Below are 23070 nucleotides of genomic sequence, written 5' to 3' on the forward strand. Positions count from 1 at the left end.
GATAGACCTTTTTTTTACTAAAATGGAGGCTTGCCATTTAAATTTTTCTCCTGCTTCCCCAAACCACATTCTATAAGCATCATCCTAAACATTCTCCAACATCCCCTTGCTTAATATTAGCTGTGGTTTGTTTTTCTGCTCTCCTGTGATTATCCATACTCCTAAATTTATCTTGTCTACGAAACCCATCCTTTGCCTTCTTGATCCATTGCCATTAAAATGATGACTGCTCCAATCCACTTTGTTGTGTTAAAAGGTAATTGATTTTGTAAATAGTTCTGTCTCATCAGATGTTGAAACTTTCCTTTCAAAACTGCCCATCGACACCCATTTGAAAACCCATCCTTAATGGCTCTGACCTGTTGAACTACTGCCTCGCTGCGAATCTTGTTTTCCACCATTCATCTTCTTTTCCTCTTTTCTGTATTTGAAGCTTCTGTTGACTTTCAAATCCATGTTTATCTCTCTCTCTCTCTCAGCTCACTTCTTAAGTCTCGACGATATCCTTCTCAGTCAGTCCTAGCCATGAAGAATATTATGAATCGAGCTATGATGCATCAGCCCTGGCTAACCTTCCTGCAGTCAGTAATTCTAACTGCCTAATCTTCCAAAATTAAAACTTGACTACTCTTATGGTTAGCTCGAGTCTCCGCTCCTCTCCCTCAATAACCTCTTGTTTCACAGTATTGCTGAGAATTCCTCTGCAATGCTATTACAGCTAGCTTCAATCTTGACCAACAGAAAGCAGTAAAATTCCTGACAGCTGGTGACAGCAAACTGGGATGCTTGGGATGGGTCAGAATTTTATATATCTATTACTAGGTTCATGATTCACTGAAGTTCAGACTACTGTTTATGGCAGCCATGAACTAAGATGCAGCCTTGCATAGTTCACTGATTTGTTTTTAACACATAGCAAAATGTTATAGTTTTAGTTAATGCTGTAGCTCTAATTAAAGGGTATATGAACCTTGGTATGTGTAACTATTTCACAAATGACTCCATGGTGTCTAGGTGTTAAGAAAATTTCAGACCTGTGGTTATTTGCTTTAGTTTTCTAATTTTATCCATGTCTCTGTTTTAGTTAGCTTTGTTCCCTTTATTTCATCTGGCTAATTTTATGCAAGAGCATTTTAGGTTCTGGTTGTCAAAGTAAGACTCACCAATAGGTTAGCAGTCATTTGACTATTAGGCCCGAAAGATGTTTTCTTGTTTGGTGTCAGGTCATTTGTGAGGTTATCACTGCTGACCGAATTAGTTGAAACCTTCCTTACTGTTTCTTTGTATTGTTCAGTCAGATTTATTTCTTTGTTTTCAAATATAGGAAACACATTAAGAATATCCAATGGTTATCTCCTACACCCCAGCTTTGTCAAATACTGGAAATACTGAAATAGTATAGCGAAAATGCCCTACATCCTACATTTAAGAGATTTTTAAAAATTGAAAAATCAGGACATTAATGGAGAAACCAAATTCTGAGAAACAAATTACAAAGAGAGATATTTACTTTCCTTATTTATTGACTTTTCTATTAAAATATTTTTATCTTAAGTAATCCTGACTTTACTGACGAAGTTGGATGGGAGCAATTACTGTGAGTTAGACTGCAATGGAAATTAATCAAAAAACTGAGATGAAATGACGTATAAAATTCAAGATAATGGCACCCCTATTGATCATCACTTCCTGCTGTCCGAATAAATAATGTATCCTACATGATATCCTTTGATTATGTAATCAGTATTTTGGTGTCAGCCTTGACTTTATTGTCAACAGCACTGAATTCTGAGTTCACATCATAGAATGATACAATCCAGGAGGCCATTTGGTTCACTTTTCTCATTCTGTTTCTTTGGTCGAGTTCCCCAGATCATCTCACACAAGACTCCTTTTTCCTTGCCCTGTAATCGTTTTCTGTTCAAGCTTTATCCAATTATCTTTTGAACTTTTTTACTGGATCTGATGGATTCCCGCTCACAACAAATCACTGTGTTTCCTCATTTATCGGCTGATTCTTTAACTAATTTAACTTAAGTCTATGCCCACTAGTTACCCATCCTTCTGCCACTGGAAAGTTCTCCTCAAATAAATTTTCAAACCACCTACAAGCTTGAATACCTCAAATTAATCTACTCTTACTCTTCTCTATTCAAAGAAGAACCTCTTAGTTGTCCAAAGCTTGTAACCCATGGTGCAATTCAAGTTAATTTCATATGCAATCCTCACCTAAATCTTGACATCCTTCCTAAAGTGTAATGCCCAGATGTGAACACGATGCTGCAGTTGATGCTGTGTCTCTCCAGGCAGATGGTCACAGATTTCAGGCTATCACTGTCAAATACCTCACAATGTACAGCTTCGGTCGCCATGCCCTACCAGGGGAAGTCAAAGTCGTTAACCTGAACTGTTTCTCTTTTAGTTCTTGCCAAGGATCAGCAGCAGAGTTCAGTGACATCTCAAAAACAGTTGCATAGCACTGTAATAGCATTCTTGGTGTTTTACAAATGCTTTCTGCTGCTATCCAAATCCATCCCCTGCTTCAGCTCCCGGCTGATCTCAGCAAACTTTTCTGAGTACAATATACATCAATGTGTTCTGAGGAAGGGTCACTGGACCCAACATGTTAATTCTTATTCCTCTTCACAGATGCTGCCAGACCTGATGAACTTTTCCAGCAATTTCTGGTTTTGTTACTGATTTCTAGCATCTTCAATTCTTTGGTTTTTAATGTGTTTCCTCAGCTGGCTGCTGTTCCAATAGTGACCATCATCCCTGGTGGCACTACTGTGACACGAGAACTGTCAGTCCTCTGTTTGGCCAGCTCATGGGCTGGGACTCCAGATGACAGCAATAAGCTGCTAAGTTGACCTGCAATGTTTCCGGGTCTCCTGGATTGCTCCAGAAGTGATCCTGGATTTCTAGCCCATTCTTCGGTGCAACTCCAGAAATGTCCAGTCCCATGAATAAGCTCACTTTTCTGATAGCTGCCATGACTTATTCAAACTCTGCCAGTCTGAATTGCCTCAGATCTTCACAAGAATGCCCACAGACTTCTTACTGGGTTTTGGGGCAAAGGGATATCATTTGAACAGATAGCTACTCAACTGTCTATAGGAGCCCTGGACTGAGGCACAGAGATAATTTAACCAGTTGTTCAGTTAGATGACCGTTGACAGGACTATTGGGCCTCAAGTGGAGCTCAATCCTCACTGTGGATCGTGGTCCTAGGCTGGTGGCCCTGCTGTGACATCTTACTTCCCTTTCTACTCTGGAAATCTTTGGCACTAACTGCAGATCTTCCTCAGGATCCCAGGAGAAGAAGTTGTGACTCTTGTAGGAGCCTCAGTGAGTCCCAGACATCATTTTACCTTACTCTGGTCTCAGTGGCCAGTCTATTCAACAGTGAGATTTATTAAATAAAACACAAAATATCAGTCAGGATTTTGAGTTATCTCTGGGTATAAAATGGGCATCAGTGCAGATTTTTGTGATATGATGCAAACAACTGTAAATTCCCAATCCAGATGTTTTATTCAGAGTTGAAATATTACTTTGTTAGACTTTATATATTAAGTGAGTTTTAGGAACGTAATTGACTTATAAAACCCCAGACCAATTGTCATTTTCTAACCCTTAATTTCAGTGACTTCTGTTGTTTCAGGATTAAATCTCACTTAATGGGAAAATGTCTTCCTGTCAAAGTAACAAACCTATGCAAATTATGTGATGTTTATAATATTTTCTCATCACATTCCCAAAATACCTTTTGTACTTTAACATCTTTCGAGCAATTCACTTTGATGGACAGGTATCAAATTACTCACTGGGAAAAACAAAGTAGAAATCTAATGATTCATAAATCCAGGACTGAAACCTTTTTCTCAAATTGCTTACCCTCAAAACTTTGAAGACTACTGTAGTTATTTCTCTTTCCTGATCAGCATACAAAGTATGATCATGTTTTATTTCTATAATTTTGCAATAAGTCCTATAGTATGTTCAGGAGACACTATGATCCTTTTTGGTCTGTAATACAAGTTAAAAAATGTTTGGGATAGTGACAAGGAATTGCAAGGCTGGAGTGTTCAAACTATTTTATGTAATTTTAATAGAAAATAAGTGGCTGTAATTCTTAGACAGATATTTCCTGAATGTCTCAACTCTAAGCCAGAATTCACAGCAGGAATATATGAGACATTGATAACTCAGAATTTCAGCTGCACCCAGCTGAGACTTAAGATCTAACCTATAGTCTCACATGGAATGTGGAATGCGGTTAAGAACAAAACCTTTGGAGGAAAGAGGGACAAGGGTCAATTGGTTCAGCAGGAAGCGGGGTGTGGGGGTATACTGATAATAACATGCATTGAATTCCTGCTGAAAGGTCATTGCAGAGACACAAGAGAGTGAGACACTCTGAATTTGTTCTGAGCAATACTTACAGTGAGGGTTGTGGTACTTGAGATTGAACCCGTTCTATCAGTGTGCCATCAGAGTAATTATAGCCTCCTCTTAATGGCAGGCTGCAGTAACCCTAACTACTTCACCTTTATGCAGTCATTAAAGAGCTTTTATGTCTTGTTTACCCTTTTGAGATCTGTCTGGGACAGTGAGATTGTTCCACCGACTCTGTCAGCTGCCGCTTTTCAGCTTTTGGGCCTTACTCAACAAACGAGTCTGTGCTTAAGCAATCCTTTCATCTGATTTTTTTAAAACTTAAATTAGCGCAGGCTCAAAACTAAAATAGATTGAACAATGTCAAATGATCCTCTAGAACCGATGCTTATGGAGCGAGTGAATACAAATCATTGGCTGTCAACAGCTTTGTGAAAAGAATGCAGTGTTAAGTGGTCCAGTGTGATGTACTGAGGATGCTTAATAGATTCCATTGGAATCCTATGCTAATCTCATCCTCGTTAACAATGGCCTTTGCATTTCGTAATCAAACTTAATGGGGAATATATAAATAATTGAAGCAAGATATAGTTTGACTGTATTCTCAGATTCTCTTGAATATGTGTACTGTTTAAAGTTTACCAAATAATCTTTCTAAAATCTGAAACCACTGTTGAAAGTTTGGTTAATTCTTCTTCTGAGAAGAGCCTGTTGAACCTTTAAAATAAGAATTTTTGAAAGGTATAGGAAATGCATATGATTGGATATATGCCACATGCCCAATCTAAGCACCCAACAAGTAGATACACAAATATTGCTGAAGAGAGAGGCATTACACCGAAAACTTCTTGTTTTGCATTCATCAGGAAAGAACTATCAAATATTGAACAATCACAATAATTTATACTACAGAGAGCTGATTTGTTAACAAATCAATTGTGATTGGCTGAGACATTGTCATGGAGAAAGCATTGAAGAGCTGGAGGGTTGCTAAGTCCCTGGCTAATTTAAATGAAAAAGCATATTCCTTTTATATGTTCAAACCTTGTACCTTTTTTGAATTGCCAGGAGCTCAGGGGCCTTTGTTTCTGTGTTACTTTCTCCACAGCAACTCTTCAACAAATCAGAGTTGACTTGTCAACCAATCAGCATTCTTTTCTCCTGTTGTATAAATTGTTGTGATTGTTTGAAATTCAGTGTTTTTAGGCTCATCCCAATGGGGACAAGATAAAAAGATTTGGCAACATGTCTCTCTTTTCAGCAATATTCAAGTTCTATATGCCCAAATGACCAAATTTAGTTATATATGTGATCTGGTTTGTGATATGTGCCTAAACAAAGTTGGAGTTGAATACAGTGTACAGATTTGTACTATATACTGAATTCAAGTGCGCAATAAGTCGACGCACAATATGATTAGATATGTGGTGTTTGCATATACATGCGTGCCTTCCACTCTGTCATTGCACTTTACAATCATCTACAAGTCATTTCAGACGTGGGAAGAATGCTTTATGTTCATCTTAATTTAGGGAAGCTGCTACATTGATTATCCTATCTTAGAATGTTGAATTTTCCAATTGGTTGTTTATTTCAAAATATTAAATTGATTAAAAATGAGGAGACAAGTGACTAAATTGTGAGAGATTTAGATATCTTGGAGCATGAAGATGTCCGCAAAACTACTAAACTGATAAAAAACACTTTTATGAGAAGTGCATGCAGATATAATGCCATTGATAATTCCATAATAAAGCAAAGCTAAATCATTAGGCTTATAAGAGATTTGTCTTTATCCTTAAGAAAACTGGAGCTTCCAAATGATACATTAGTTGTAAAAGCTTTTTTGATCCAATTGTGGAACACATTGTGCTGTTTACATAGTATTACTGCTGCTGGACAATGAAATACCAGTTAGACGCAGTGTGGGAAACTAATGTGTGTTTGTGCTGAGTCAATAATGTCATTATAGGTCATTCCCTGTTACTAAACTGGTGATAATGGACTATTCTCTGTTGCTAAGATAATGTTACAAAAGCTCACACTTTAAATGTATTTAATTTCACTTAAATGCCCCCAATATCTACCTCGAATTTGCAATGTAAAAATGGAATTTTAATTGCTCTAAATTCATTGAGCTTCATAAAACCATTCCATTAAATGCAATCCATATTGCATCTGACACCAAAATGTAATGAAAATATATATTGCAAGTCTCATTGTCTCAACAAAAATATAATTATCTTGTTACTATTCTTGCAACAAGAGAAAGAATGCTAACTTGAATAGTTAAAGTTCGGTTTCATAGAACACAATCTGATAAGACTATCATTTTGGAGCAGCCTTTTGTTGCTTTCAGAAATTGTCGAGTCCAACTGAGCACATGTGAAATGACACACCGACATATATACCAAACACTGAAAGAACTGTGGATGCTGCTTCCCGTCTGAGGAAGGGTCACCAGACCAAAACATTAGCCCTGATCTCTCGTCACAGATGCTGCCAGACTTGCTGAGCTTTCCTAGCAATTTTTGTTTTGGTTGTTGACACCAGCATTCATAGTGGAGAGCGAGTTTTGAGAAGATTTGTAGCTCATGTTTGGTTCTAGATGTAGATTTGCTTGCTGAGCTGGAAGGTTCATTTTCAGATGTTTCGTCACCATACAAGGTAACATCATCAGTGAGCCTCCAATGAAGCACTGGTGGCATGGCCCACTTCCTGTTTATGTGTTTAGGTTTCCTTGGGTTGGTGATGCCATTTCCTGTTCTTTTTCTCAGGGTGTGGAAAATGGGATCCAAGTCAATGTTTGGTGCTAGAGTTCCGGTTGGAATGCAATGTTTCTAGGAATTCTCATCTCTGTTTGGCTTGTCCTAGGATGGATGTATTGTCCCAGTCGAAGTGGTGTCTGTCCTCCTCTGTGTGTAAAGATATTAGTGAGAGTGTGTCATGTCTTTTGATGATGTTACCTAGTATGGTGACAAAACTTCTGAAAACGAACCTTCCAGCTCAGCAAGCAAATCTATATCCACAATACATAGTGGATGTTGGTAAGATAAAGATTGCCATATAAAAATTTTTAGAGTCTAGTAATAACATGCTAGGAAGTTATATTTGTTCATAGATTCGATAGCACAGCAAAATCACGAGTACATTGAGCATATTTCTCTCTTCAACGTAAGAAAATTCAAGATAATGGTAGAAGGAAAATAATATTTGGATAATAACAAATAGGTTACCAAATTGGAGTTTCTTTGATTACTTTTAAGGGTTAGAATCTTACAGAGCAGAAAGAGGCTAGTCAGTTCTTTATCCCAAAATTGGCTCTTTGACATACCGGTTCTACCTCCTTCCCAAGATCCACAAGCCTGACCATCCTGGCCGACCCATTGTCTCAGCATGCTCCTGCCCCATGAACTCATCTCTACCTACCTCGACATTGTCCTATCCCCCCTAGTCCAGGAACTCCCCACAAACGTTCGAGACACCACCCATGCCCTCCACCTCCTCCAAGACTTCCGTTTCCCCGGCCCCCAACGCCTCATCTTCACTATGGATATTCAATCCCTCTATACCTCCATCCGCCATGACCAGGGCCTCCAAGCTCTCCATTTTTTCCTCTCTAGACGTTCCCAACAGTACCCTTCCACCGACACTCTCATTCGTTTGGCCGAACTGGTCCTCACCCTTAACAATTTCTCCTTTGAATCCTCCCACTTCCTCCAGACCAAAGGGGTAGCCATGGGCACACGTATGGGCCCCAGCTACACCTGTCTCTTTGTTGGCTACGTAGAACAGTTGATCTTCCGTAATTACACCGGCACCACTCCCCACCTCTTCCTCCGCTACATTGATGACTGCATTGGCGCCACCGCGTGCTCCCGCGAGGAGGTTGAGCAATTCATCAACTTCACCAACACATTCCACCCTGACCTTAAATTTACCTGGACCATCTCTGACACCTCCCTCCCCTTCTTGGACCTCTCCATCTCCATTAGTGACGACCGACTCTACACTGACATTTTTTACAAACCCACCAACTCCCACAGCTACCTGGATTATACCTCTTCCCACCCTATCTCTTGCAAAAATGCCATCCCGTATTCCCAATTCCTTTGCCTCCGCCATATCTGCTCCCAGGAGGACCAGTTCCACCATAGAACACACCAGATGGCCTCCTTCTTTAGAGACCGCAATTTCCCTTCCCAGATGGTTAAAGATGCCCTCCAACGCATCTCGTCCACATCCCGCACCTCCGCCCTCAGACCCCACCCCTCCAACCGTAACAAGGACAGAACGCCCCTGGTGCTCACCTTCCACCCTACCAACCTTCGCATAAACCAAATCATCCGTCGACATTTCCGCCACCTCCAAAAAGACCCCACCACCAGGGATATATTTCCCTCCCCACCCCTTTCCGCCTTCCACAAAGACCGTTCCCTCCGTGACTACCTGGTCAGGTCCACGCCCCCCTACGACCCACCCTCCCATTCTGGCACTTTCCCCTGCCACCGCAGGAACTGTAAAACCTGCGCCCACACCTCCTCCCTCACCTCAATCCAAGGCCCTGAAGGAGCCTTCCACATCCATCAAAGTTTTACCTGCACATCCACTAATATCATTTATTGTATCCGTTGCTCCCGATGCGGTCTTCTCTACATTGGGGAGACTGGGCGCCTCCTAGCAGAGCGCTTTAGGGAACATCTCCGAGACACCCGCACCAATCAACCAAACCGCCTCATGGCCCAACATTTCAACTCCCCCTCCCACTCTGCCGAGGACATGAAGGTCCTGGGCCTCCTTCACCGCCGCCCCCTCACCACCAGACGCCTGGAGGAAGAACGCCTCATCTTCCGCCTCGGAACACTTCAACCCCAGGGCATCAATGTGGACTTCAACAGCTTCCTCATTTCCCCTTCCCCCATCTCATTCTAGTTTCAAACTTCCAGCTCCGCACTATCCCCTTGACTTGTCTGGACTTGTCCGACCTGCCTAGCTCCTTTTCCACCTATCCACTCCACCCTCTCCTCCCTGACCTATCACCTTCATCTCCTCCCCCACTCACCTATTGTACTCTCTGCTACTTTCGCCCCACCCCCACCCTCCTCTAACTTATCTCTCCACGCTTCAGGCTCTCTGCTTTTATTCCTGATGAAGGGCTTTTGCCCGAAACGTCGATTTTGCTGCTCGTCGGATGCTGCCTGAACTGCTGTGCTCTTCCAGCACCACTGATCCAGAATCTGGTTTCCAGCATTTGCAGTCATTGTTTTTACCTCTTTGACAGAACTATCCAGTTAGTTCCATGACCCTGCTTTTTCCCCACAGACCTGCACTTTTTTTTTGCTTTTTTTTAGTCTATACTCAACTTCATTTGAAAGCTTTAATGAATTTGTTTTCACCATCCTGTTAGGCATTCCTTCAAAAATATAATAATTTGCTGTACATGAAATATTCTCCGCAGTTGCTCTTTTGCCAATTACTTTGAAACCTGACCTTCCGGCAGTGCAATTTGCTTTTCCTTATTTACTCCAGTAAACTCTTCTTGGAAAAATATTTTTCACAATAATTTCTTAATTACCGGCTTGATGACCTTTTCTCATCTTGATGAGATCACATCAGATTAGCAACCTCATAAACCCCATCCAGGAAACACCAGAACTGCCCAGTAGGGGTCAATATTACAGATGTGATAATTGATTGAAATATAACAATTCACACTCTTGCTCTCTCTTTGAGCTTATAAACCCCATTGAGTGTGTTTGGTTATAACAGTTAATAATGGATGGCAGATTAACATTGTGGTTAATAATTCTCCTGTAATAAACAAATTATTGGAACAAATTGCTTTAATACCTTCTCCTTGCTGACCTTGAACTCATCTTTATACTTTTAGGAGACAGTGAGGTCTGCAGATGCTGGAGATCAGAGTTGAGAGTGCGTTGCTGGAAAAGCACAGCAGGTCAGGCAGTTTCCGAGGAGCAGGAGAATCGACATTTCAGGCCGAAGCCCTTCATCAGGAAGCTCCGGCCCGACATGTTGACTTTCCAGCTCCTCGGATGCTGCCTGACTGCTGTGCTTTTCCAGAAACGCACTCTCAACTTTGTACTTTTATACATCTCTACAGAAAGGGTATTGGCTTTACTTATAATATCTCTGTCATGCTCCACGAAGAAATATAACAAAATGTCCTACTCAGGCCACCACATTTCCAAGCATGTTCCTTATTGTAAGAAACTTCAAGCTCGTCCAACATCAATTAAAAATGTCATTTTTGATGTCTGAGTATTGAAATATTCATACCTTTCATTACTCTTACTTTACTCTTCATATTGTAGTGTTTCCATTTTGCACATTATACATGAGTGGCTGTCAAACAAAGTTGGTCACATTTGACATGCAAAAGCTTTAGAATATGTCTATTTAAACCTACTTGAGCTATAGTCAGAAGGCAGTGGCTTTTAGAAACAGTAGCTTTGATTGGAATTTTCACTGGCAAACATATGGAAACATACTGGAATCAGTTTGGCTAATCCGTTTGTGTTTAGAATTCCACATTCCCAGCGAGCTCCAATAACCTTACATTCTTCTCCCTAACAAGATTCCATCTACCTTGACATTAAAAATAGTTAATGACCCTACCACCATCAAGGACAAGTGGAGGGGTAGGTAGTATTGTGGAGGCGTGGAGGCTGCAGAAAGAATTAGACAGGTTAGGTGAGTACGCAAAGAAGTGGCACATGAAACACAATGTGGGAAAGTGTGAGGTCATGCACTTTGGAAGGAAGAATAGAGGCGTGAACTATTTTCTAAATGTGGAGAAAATTCAGAAATCTGAAGTGCAAAGGGTCTTGAGAGTCCTAGTCCAGGTTTCTCTTAAGGTAAACTTACAGGTTAGGTCAGTGGTTATGAAAGCAAATACAATGTTGTCATTCATCTTGAGAGGACTAGAATATGAAAGTAGGGATGTACTTTTGAGGCTTTCTTAGGCTCTGGTCAGACCACATTTAGAGTATTGTGAGCAATTTTGGGCCTCATATCTCAGGAAAGATGTATTGGCCCAAGATCGGGTCTAGAGGAGGTTCACGCAAATGATCTCAGGAATGAAAGGCTTAACATATGAGGAAGGTTTGAGGATTCTGGAACTGTACTCAATGGAGTTTAGAAGGATGAGGAGGATCTGATTGAAACTTTCAGAATACCGAATGGTTTAGACAGAGTGGATGTTGGGAAGATGTTTCCATTGGTTGCAGAGATGAAGTCCCGAGGGCACAGCCTTAGAGTAAAGGAAAGACCTTCTCGAATGGAGGTAAGCAGAAACTTCTTAAGCCAGAGGCTGGTGAATCTATGGAATTCACAGCCACAGAAGGCTGTGAAGGCCAGGTCATTGAGTGTGTTTAAGACTGAGATAGATAGATTTTTCAACCCCATTCTCCCCATAACCTTTGAACCCCTTGACAATCAAGAATCTATCAGCCATGATTGAATGGCAGAGCAGACTCAGTGAGCCAAATGGCCTAATTTCTGTTCCTATGTTTTATGGTCTTATGGTCAGCATCACCTTTTTGAGGCAAAATGTTCCAAAGTTGCGCAACCTTCTGAGAGCAAAAACTTTGCTTCATCTCTGGTCGAAAGGAGTAACTCCTAATTATAAAGAATGTCCCTTCAATCTGGACTCACTACCAGGAGGAAACACTATGTCCACATCCCCCTTGTCAAGACCATTGAGGATCAAATCATACCTCTTTCTTCAAAGCTTCAGTGAAACCAAGCCCAGTCTGTCTAATTCTTCCTCATAAGACAACCCACTCATCCCAGCTAATTGGGCGATTGTCTCTGTGGAGTTTGCAAGTTCTCCCTGTGTCTGTGGGGATTTTCTCTGGGTGCTCCAGTTTCCTCCCACAGTCCAAAAATGTGCAGGTGGATTGGCCATGCTAATTTGCCCTCATGTCCGGGGATGTGCAGCCTTGGTGAATTTGCCATGGGAAATTCAGGGGTATGGGGATTGGGGGAGATTGGTGGGGGGAGTGCGTGGATGTGGGATGCCTGCATACCTGGGTGTGATGCTCTTTGGAGGGTTGGTGTAACTTGATGACTGGGAGGAGTGTGCAGTAAGTCAGCATCACTATGAAGCAGACTGGGAGGTGTGTGGGCGGCACGGTGGCCCAGTGGTTAGCACTGCTGCCTCACAGCGCCTGTAGACCCGGGTTCAATTCCCGACTCAGGCGACTGACTGTGTGGAGTTTGCACATTCTCCCCGTGTCTGCGTGGGTTTCCTCCGGGTGCTCCGGTTTCCTCCCACAGTCCAAAGATGTGCGGGTCAGGTGAATTGGCCATGCTAAATTGCCCGTAGTGTTAGGTTAAAGGGGTAAAGGTAGGGGTATGGGTGGGTTGCGCTTCGGCGGGTCGGTGTGGACTTGTTGGGCCGAAGGGCCTGTTTCCACACTGTAAGTAATCTAATCTAATCTAATCTAAATTGTGGCCTTTCACACTGTAGGGATTTTATGAAATATCCAGAAAATATTGACAACTTGAATGACACTTTTATCTTTTGAGCTGAAAAAGGATGTGGCATTGAGCTAACTAAACAGAAACAGAATCCCATTTATTTTTACATGCTACTGATTTCCTAGCAGGGTCTAACCACTTATTTATACATATTCTGTTCTGTACACTGTAAGCAGCTATATCACATGATTTGGAAAACTTTATGATAACATGTATCAGCTGTAATTTTTCCACTTTGTAGTGAGTTTCTCATATGGAGGTCATTTTATTGTGAAGGAATTACCTTTTCTGTTTCATCTATGTGTTTTTTGATTGCATAAAAGTTTGGGCATGCCTTAAAGAATCTTCAATATAGTTGATAAAATTTATTGTTGACTTGCTTAATCTTTTGTTTTCAGATTGATGGTGTCCCATACATATCAAAAGACCAATTGACTTCCTTACTGGATGAATGCATCCGATGCCAAAGTTTAGGAAGAATATCTGGGAATGAAGATTTAGATTCTGACTCTGTTGCTTCTAGCTCTTTCTGTTCTCCAAGGCCTCAGTCGCTGACTGTCTACAATAGTCCACGGCTGTCCGAAACCATTCTTTCCCAGCTTTTGGCAGATGCATACAACTCAGGTCTTTCCCCAGCTCCAAGTAGAGGTGAAGGAGAGAGCAAAATATCAACTACTGATCTTGAAAGTGAAGACCCTGCATACTATCGCAACAAAGCCATGGTAAACATCAGCAGGTTAGCAGTATCAAGACCAGATGATAATATATCGGAGAGTGAATTGGGAGAGTGGATGGTGAGAAATAATGGAGAATCCTACATGACCAGGGCACTAGAGATTAAACAAGCGAAGAAGCCTGTATTCCTGGATGATCCAAGTTTTTATGAATTCACAGACCAGGAGCTTTCAACAAATGACAGCAGTCCCACCATTCCAAAGTTACCACACATAGGTACTATTAAATACTATTGTCACTTAAAATCATATATGTGTTGAACCAAAAATAATCTTTTTAATATTTTGTATGTTCTGTAAAACTTTTATTTTATTAAGTTCTGAGTTCTGAGGATAGGCCAATGGGCCCAAAACATTAACTCTGATTTCTCTCCACTGGTACTGTCAGACCTGCTGAATTTCTCCAAAAATTTCTATTATTGTTTCTCATTTACAGTATTACAGTTCTTGCAGATTTTATTTTATAATTTAATTAAGCCAAATGGGACTAAGAAGATAAACAGCAACATGTTTCTAACAAATGGTTGAGTTGATGTTCCCTCCACGAATATTCTTTAAGTTTCAAATAGGTTTCTCCTCATTCTCATTTAGATCTAATTAGTTCTGATAAACACATGCCAAGAACAGCCTGGGAAGAACTGCTGAACCACCCAGTTTGGCTAGACATCAATAATATCAGTTTAACCAATTGAACAGTTCAGTTTGCCAGGAGTCTTAACCAGGTGGGATTCCTACATTTTTTAATTTAAAACAAATGTGATTTACTTTATTGTTCTGCATGTGTTTGAAACAGAATGTTTACTTAGTCTTACCCTGAATATATAAATTATTACAGATAATGATATGGTAAATTCATGTTCATTACCTATAGTCCCTTTGACTGTCCATTCAGAATATTGTCATTCACTGCCAGCCTCCTTTATTGGATATAGGTGTGAAGAGAAAGGGAACTTGCATTCAGTGACCAACCTAAATCGAGCCCTTAATGGCTCGTAGTTAATAAACGTCTTTACAGTTATCGTGAACATATCCATGTTTAGGCAGAACAAATTTTGGACCAAAGATCTATCTATAACTTGTGCTTGGCCATTATTTATCATGTACATAATGTCACAACAACCTTAATAAATAATGTAGTGTTACATGTTCATTTTCAATTGTCTTGTGCATTTTGTCCAGCATGTCTGCACAAGTATCAGCTCAAATTACAATTAAAACTGAAAATATGCTGATCAAGTAAAATGAACAGGAGAAGTTATGACCTTAATAAAAGAAAGAAGAAAAAATTTGCTTTTATATTGCCACAATCTGTATAATTACAACACCAAAGTGATTGATACTGGAATCCGAGGACACAGTGACAGAGATACAGTATGAGAATAGATTGGTGATAGCATGAAAAGGAATGCATGACTTTTCTCAGTACATAAGTAATAAAAGTGTAGTCAAAGGAAAGGGTGGGAATGATAAGTAAAAAAAAGGGAGTATTTTTCTGGAGACACAGACCATGGTTAAGATATTAAATAAACACTTTGCATCTGCTTTTATCACGAAAGAGAACATTGCCATTAGCCATTCTTTCAGTTTATGCTTAAAAACAACATGTGTTGGTAGGCAAACTGAGGTAGGTCTTTCCTTTACCCAGTTTTGCCTTTCTGGCAATGGTCACTGGAAAATGATTAGCAAAGGTAACTTCAGCTGATTTTTCTTCTCCCTATTCCAGGAATGATGATGCCAGTCGGCACTCCCACTATCTTAGAATATTTCTGGAATGGTTCCCATGACCTTCCTGGTCTGCATATCTCAATGAGAGAGCACATTGATTCAGTGTTTATTGAGAAATTCTGGTACTGGATATTTGATTCACACTCTTGAATATCCCTTTATTTTTTGCAGATGATGAAACTGTTGCTGACACTGGCATGGAACAAAAGTGACTACAGTTTATGGGAACCACAGAGCTTAATGTCAGAAATTTATGAAGTGGCCTTTATTAAAGAATGACAAGTCTACTCCTGAGAAATCATTGTTGCAGCCAATCACTCTGGTATTCTGATTTTTAATATTTAAATTGCCTGGTCTATCAGCCAGAGCTGACTGACATATTGAATGAGACAAGTCATTTGAAAGCAATTATGTAATCAATTTGCTGTTTATTGAATTGAAACTTGCTTTTGTCAAGGACCGTGGTACTGTACCTTAGTTAAATGGAATACAATTACCCATAAAAAAACTAATGTTCTTTCTACCAGTTCTGGAAAATAAATCAACCTTGATACAGCCTTATGAGATCAGCCAATTTTGGTAGACAGGCGAGAGAATATCCATTCAGCTGATGTGTCTGTATTAGCACCAAATGCTGCTAAATGTATGCACTGCGCTCGAGCATTGGGAACCCTGCTAGACCTTCAGGAAGCACAGAAAGGATGTCAGACCTTGGAGACTCTACAGTGGAGATTTATTGGAAAGGTACCAGGGATAAGGAACTTCAGATTTGATAGGGAACCAGAGAAGTCAAAGTTGTTCTCTTACAGCAAGGAAAATTACAGAGTGATTTACTAAAGGTGTTGAAAATGATGCAGAATTTTGGTAGAGTAAATAAATAAAAATCATTTTAATTGATAGCATCAGTAATTAGAGAATCCATATATCAGATAATTAGCTTGAGAACCAGACAGGAGATGGCCAAAATTATTTTATGCACTTATGTCTGAAAAAAGTTAGAATAGAATCAAATCAAATCAAAGTAACTTTTGAAAGGGTATCGGATATGTTCATGAAAAGAAACAATTTACTGAGAAGAGAAAAGAGAATTGGAGTAGAACTGCATAGCTAACTGTTTTAAAATGCTGGCTCAGGCATGATTTGTTAAAAGGCCTCATTTGTGCTGTGTTGTTCCATTAATTTCAAAACACTCCATTATAAAATAATGGGGAACAAATAGAACAGCTTTTATAAAATACCCAAAACACATTCCGGCACAGATCCTGAAAATACCACTTATGTAATATTTACACCAGAACCCCTGTCTCTATAACCTTGATTGAATTAATTAACTTGTGACTCTAACTTACGGACTGGAACTGCATATACTTTCTGGAGCTATCGTATACTTTAGCCTAAACATGTCCAACTTTAGGAAATCTCATCAAGGTTTTATCCCAACAATTCTGATCCAGACTATCACTAATTCTTTACTCTATGGTAATCTAGTTCCACAATATTCATTCATTTCTCAGGAACCCTGGTCCATATAAGCATCTTCATTGAAGAATTTCATAGCAGCCCTCAAATTCAATGTAAAACTTTAAAAAAAATCTCTCTCTCAGCTATGGGCATTTCTCTTAAGCTTAAAGCTTTTCTCTGATTTTCTAAATTGGAGTTTGTTTATTTTGTTTTGTCATAAAACCCTATTAAAGCACACAAAAACTCATTAATCCTAAAGGCCTCAAAAACAGTTAAAAGAAATCACCATGACTCCAGAAATTAACTTTAAACACACAGAAAACCACATTACTAATTCAAAATGTTAAATATATAGTTTATACACACCTCACAGCCTACGTACAGGTAAGTAATGGGATATATGAATTCACTGCCAGGATGATGCCAGGTATGTAGACCATACATTCCAATAATTAGTGGAATATATGAGACAGTACATCCTATTGACCATTCGCAGTAAGAAACATATCAATTCTTCTCAACCAACCCGTGCTTGCAAGCCTCAGAAAAATATATCACCATTACATGTGCTTCTGCTATTGAAAATTATGTATTAAATAATTTGGACTCTGATAAAAAATTACACTAAAAAATGATTTCAGATCATCAGTCAGGCTCACAGTGTGAAGTATTTGGATGTGCTAGAAGCTACATGTATAAATATACAGGGCCCTGTTTTATGTAGGCAAAAGAAATTTATACATAGATTGCAATGTTTTCACAACAAAAAAGGGTTATGAGACAGTCAATCTCTGCATCATCCCCACAGCAACACAATGAACAATCAGGAGCTATCTGCCTGGTCTGAGAATTAACTTTGACAGTTAACTGCTCTTATTATATCTCCATGTTAATGATGGCCCAACCAATCAACACCTACTTCTCATTTCTTGGGTTCTAGTTCTGACGAGTAGAAGATGGAAAAATTCAATTTCTTGATTCCATTTAGCAATATTTAAGTTCTGCATTAACCAAATAATTATTTAAATAATTTCCTTCTAGTTGTTTCCTTTCAATTATGATTTTTCATGGAGATAAAAATGGGATCTTAATATTTACAATGACTACAGACTATTGTTATAATGAATACATAAGTAGTGTGCTATATATTGCAATCTATAAAATAATGGCCACTATTTGTGGCTACTGTTGTGTTATGTTTAGACTTCTTTTGATTAGTTTTATCCCTTGTACTCTTAAGGAAATAAATGTATGTTTACATAGATTTAAATTCAATGAGCAGCTTGGCCTTTAAATTTTTCAATAATTCGCTGTGGACTTGGGAATGTGTTATTTGGTTGCATTGTTATTTTGATCTCCGACTTAGACGGTGTAATATTTTGCTGGTCTCCATATTTGTTGATGTTACAATTGCTAGTTAGTCTTTTATGATTCAATTAGCATACCAACCAATAAGCAAAAGAATCGATTGCTAATCTCTCAGAAGAAAAGGTTGCAATTAAATGAACCATAAGTAACTAGCTGAAATTTTAGTTGTTAGCATTGTTATCTTAAAAATAAATATTCTGAGTGTTTCAGTATTTCGATAGCTTATAAGGTTATTCCTATAAAATTCTTCAGATGCCAAGCCTATCCATACATTAAGTAGTTTTAAAGTCTAGGTAATATTATGTTTATTCGTTCACAGGATGAGGCCATCGTTGGCTAGGCCAAGATTTATTGTCCATCCCTAACTGTCCAGAGGGCAGTTCAGAGTCAACCACAATGCTGTGGGTCTGGAATCACATGTAGGCTAGACCAAGTAAGGACGGCAATTTCCTTTCCGAAAGGACATTAGTGAACCAGATGGGTCTTTCCAACAATAGGCAATTGATTCATGATCATCATTAAGTTCTTAATTCCAGGTATTTATTGAATTTAAATTCCACCATCTGCTGCAATGCTAATCGAACCCCAGGTCCCCAGAATGTTATCTGGATCTCTGGATTAAGATACCACGAGGCCATCACCTCCCAACTGATAACCGACAGCAATACTAAGAATACCCACTTTCATTACCACTATGAAATGATTGAATGGTCTGGGACTGTTCCCTTTACAAAAGAGATGACGGAGGGGGTGATTTGATAAAGATCTCTTAGATTATGAAATGTTTTGGTTGCTAAATGTAAAACTGTTTGCACTTGCGAGTGATACCAGAATCAGGGGTACAAATTTCAGCTAGTTACTTATGAATCTAATAGGGAATTCAGGGGAACCTACTTTTCCAAAGAGTTAGAATGTGGAATTTTATATCACAATATATAGGTGAGGCGGCTAGCGTGGATGCATTTAAGTAGAAGGTATGATGTAAGAGAGATGTAACAAGGAATCTTGTTGCATGGGTTAGACAAAGAATAATAGGAGGTTCCAATGGAATGTTTCATTTCTTGCCTTATACTTCTTAAATTCTTCTTAACAGTTTTCTTACTCTTTATTTCTTAAACTTTACTGTCTTTTCACTCATTGTAGGTAAAACAAATCTATGATTCTAGAGGGCAGCATTTTTAGGCCAAGAGTCACAATTCGCACCTTGTGCACATTGGTTCTGTTGGAGATAAGCAGAATATAATTTAGTTGCTGACATTTCACCCTCGTGATAGTAACATTGGACTGAGTGGCTCTACATTGCTGGATTCCTCTGCACTCTGCAGAGAGCCAAGATCACATATGGTGCTGCCAGCCTTCTGTTCTTAAAAGGCAGACTGTCCCTTTAAAAAGGAAGATGCACTGAAATACAGGAGATGGCTGCTGCAATTTTAAACAAGAAAAATGGAACACTTGGGTAGAAGCAAGGCTGAAGTGTCATGTTTATGGCACTGCAGCTTTTTATGGGGAATGATTTGGAGATGCCGGTGTTGGACTGTTGTTATCACACAACATCAGGTTATAGTGCAACAGGTTTAATTGGAAGCGCACTGGCTTTCAGGGCGACGCTCCTTCATCAGGTGATAGACTATCATCTGATGAAGGAGCATCGCTCCGAAAGCTAGTGTGCTTCCAATTAAACCAGTTGGACTATAACCTGGTGTTGTGTGATTTTTAACTTTTTATGGGGAAGGTAGACAGGTGAACAGATGAAATTGTTCCTTGGGTTTGATAGAGACAGAATGGCAGGTCCTGATGACCTTCCACAGAAGGGATTCAAAACAGGTTGTCAGGGATGTCAGTTCCCAGAGTCTGGAGCTGGCAGCTGAGCCATAAGTTCTAATGGCCTCATGCAAGATTAGTAAATTAAAGCCCTAGTCTCTGCAAAACCAGTCTCCCACAGTATTCAATGCACCACATTGCAATCACACAGCCATCAGTAAAGTTCGGCACTTGGGACTTGTCCCTAACAATCAGGTACTCCAACATCACCCTTGTACAGCAATCAAGGTTGGGTACATAAGCAGACCAACCAATCAGCCTTGTTGAGAAGAAAAGGCATTGTGCTCTGAAGGAGTTGGACCAGTGTCAAGGATTCACCATGTGTAAATAAAGTGTGACTTGGTGACAGGGGAAAAAAAAGAAAGGGCATTGTGCAGAATTTTCTCTCACACAGCATCTGCTGCACCTCCCTGTTGTCCTGCAGATCTCGAAACAGTGGAACTCTAACCACCATGCCTGTTACAACATTGTCTGGACAAATCCTCTTCATTCCACGTCAAGTTAGACATGCCTGACATAAGAACATAAGAACGAGGAGCAAGAGTGGGCCATGTGGCTATTCGAGCCTGCTCCGCTGATCTTTTTGTGGACTCAACTCCGCTTACCCGCACTCGCACCATATCCCTTAATCCCTTTATTGTTCAAAACAAAACCTAACTTAGCTTTAAAAACGTTTATTGAAGTAGCATCAACCACTTCAGGGGCAAGGAATTCCATAGATTAACAACCTTTTGGATAAAGGAGTTCATTCTCAATTCAGTCCTAAATCTGCTCCCCCTAATTTTGAGGCTATTCCTCTTGTCATAGAACAATTCCAGATACTCACCACACACCCTACTTCTTCATAATAGCATATGTTCTTCAATTTCACCCTTGCTCTTTAACATCACTATTGCTGAGTTCCTGTTATAACAGAATGCTTTGTCTAGGATGAGGAATTTCCATATTTGCTGAATGGACATAGACATAGAATGCCTACAGGGTGGAAGCAGGCCATTTGGCCCATCAAGTCCACACAAACCCTCCAAATAGCATCCCACCAGACCAATCAGATCTCTGTAACTGTACATTTCTAGTGGTCCTATGTAGCACAATGGGTTGACTGGGCTGTGGACTATCAGGGAGAACAAATGTTGAGTTCCCCTTTTAGTAGAGTGCAAAGAGCAGATTACACCCCGAACAGTTGACGCAATGCTGGGCACTCTTAAGAAGACGTTGATACAATGGGCATGAATTGCATGCCCAAATATTCCAGTCTTCTTAAATAAACCAATAAAGACGAGTAACTGATAACCTTATTCCTTTGAGGTTCAATTGTCAGTATCCATGTTACAAGGTTAATTGTAATCATACCTGTAATGTGTAATGAATAATAAATGAGTCAAGATTTAAAATTGATGTTTCTAATTGAAGGGTAACATGTCGTGGTCATCTGTAACGTTTTCTAGAGTCTGGGCTAGTTCCTGCAAATTGGAGGGTAACTAATGTAGATTAGATTAGATTACAGTGTGGAAACAGGCCCTTCGGCCCAACAAGTCCACAACGACCCGCCGAAGCAAAACCCACCCATACCCCTGCATTTACCCCTTACCTAACACTACGGGCAATTTAGCATGGCCAATTCACCTGACCTGCACATCTTTGGACTGTGGGAGGAAACCGGAGCACCCAGAGGAAACCCACGCAGACACGGGGAGAACGTGCAAACTCCACACAGTCAGTCGCCTGAGGCGGGAATTGACCCCGGGTCTCAGGCGCTGTGAGGCAGCAGTGCTAACCACTGTGCCACCGTGCCGTAATCCCTCTATTCAAAAAGGGAGGCAAAGAGAAAACCCAAAATATATACCAGTCAGCCTGTATTTATTAGTGCTGACATTCATTATTTAAAGATTTACTAGCTGAGCACTAGGAAGGTGGTGAACAGACTTAGCGTGGATCTACAAAAGAGAAATCATGCTTGACAAATCTACTGAAATGTTTGGAGCTATAACTCAAAGAGTTGATGAGTGGGAGCTGGTGGATGTGGTTTATTTTGAATTCAGAAGGTTTTTGATGAAGTTTTACTTGAGAGATTAGTGTGTAAAATTAAAGCACATCTATTGGGGTATAGTATATTTCAATGAATCCAGAACTGGTTGACAGACAGGAAACAAAGAGTACGAATAAATGGATCTTTTTGTGAATGGCAGGCAGTGACTAGTGGCATGCCACGCGGATCAGTGGTAGGATCCTAGCTTTTCACAATATAAATTAATGATTTAGATGAGGGAATTAGATTACATTAGATTAGATTCCCTACAGTGTGGAAACAGGCCCTTCGGCCCAACAATGTAATATCTCCAAGTTTCCAGATAACACAAAGCTGGGTGGGAGGGTGAACTGTGAGTAAGATATGAAATGCTTCATTGTGATTTGGATAAACTGAGTGAGTGGGCAATGCATAACAGATGCAGTATGACATGGATAAATGTGAGGTAATTAGCTTTGGGAGCAGAAACAGGAAGGTGGATTATTATCTGAATGTCTATAAGAGCAGAGAGGAGAATGTGCAACGAGGTCTGGGTGATGACGGATTTTAAAATAGGGGAGTCAATTCAGCCCTCCTCACCTGGTCATAATCCTCAAGGAAATGTCAATATGACAAGCAAATCAGATCGAGAGTGGAATATTTTGTATGTCTTAATGTGTAATTTTGTATTTATGTAAAGTCTCTCTGATACTTGTTCATTGTCTTGAAATTCTTTTTTGCCAAAATGCCTGATCATCTTGTGTCTGATGCTGCCTGATGATATGATTGAACTTTCTTCTTTGTTTGATTAGTCACGCTGGTTTGGCTGTATTGAGAGGGTGGTTCTTGGTTGCATTTGAAGTAGACACCATAAGGGGTGTAAAGCAGGATGCAGCAGCATGAAAGATTGAGATCTGTGGATGAGTAATTATGTGGAATTTGGTAAAGAATAAAAAAGAACACATTTTGATCTGATGAGTAATTTGGTGTTGTCTAGGTAAGTATATTTTTGTAGCTTATCTAATAAGTATTAATGCCTTTCCATTTGGTGGT

General features: G+C 39.8%; 1 protein-coding gene across 6 annotated transcripts in view; it reads left to right on the plus strand.

The window, feature by feature from the left end:
- The window catches only part of LOC122553719 (fibrous sheath-interacting protein 1), a 400816-nt gene extending 379318 nt beyond the window's left edge, over nucleotides 1-21498 (plus strand). The window contains exons 13-16 of one of the 6 annotated variants that reach the window (XR_015757930.1): nucleotides 13299-13851; nucleotides 14226-14356; nucleotides 15531-15681; nucleotides 20434-21498. Coding sequence is in view for 5 of the 6 variants with exons in the window: in XM_043697966.2 (XP_043553901.2) it covers nucleotides 13299-13851; nucleotides 14226-14326 (654 nt within the window). In the remaining variant the exon portion in view is untranslated. Of the gene's footprint in view, nucleotides 1-13298; nucleotides 13852-14225; nucleotides 14357-15530; nucleotides 18138-20433 lie in introns of those variants that run through there. The other 5 variants (XM_043697966.2, XM_087990005.1, XM_087990007.1 and 2 more) reach the window with 5 other exon arrangements.
- Nucleotides 21499-23070: the final 1572 nt, after the last annotated feature.

Source organism: Chiloscyllium plagiosum, unplaced genomic scaffold (genome assembly GCF_037043375.1).
Source record: "Chiloscyllium plagiosum isolate Xiang-an unplaced genomic scaffold, Cpla_swu_hap1 HiC_scaffold_8, whole genome shotgun sequence".
Classification (NCBI taxonomy): domain Eukaryota; kingdom Metazoa; phylum Chordata; class Chondrichthyes; order Orectolobiformes; family Hemiscylliidae; genus Chiloscyllium; species Chiloscyllium plagiosum.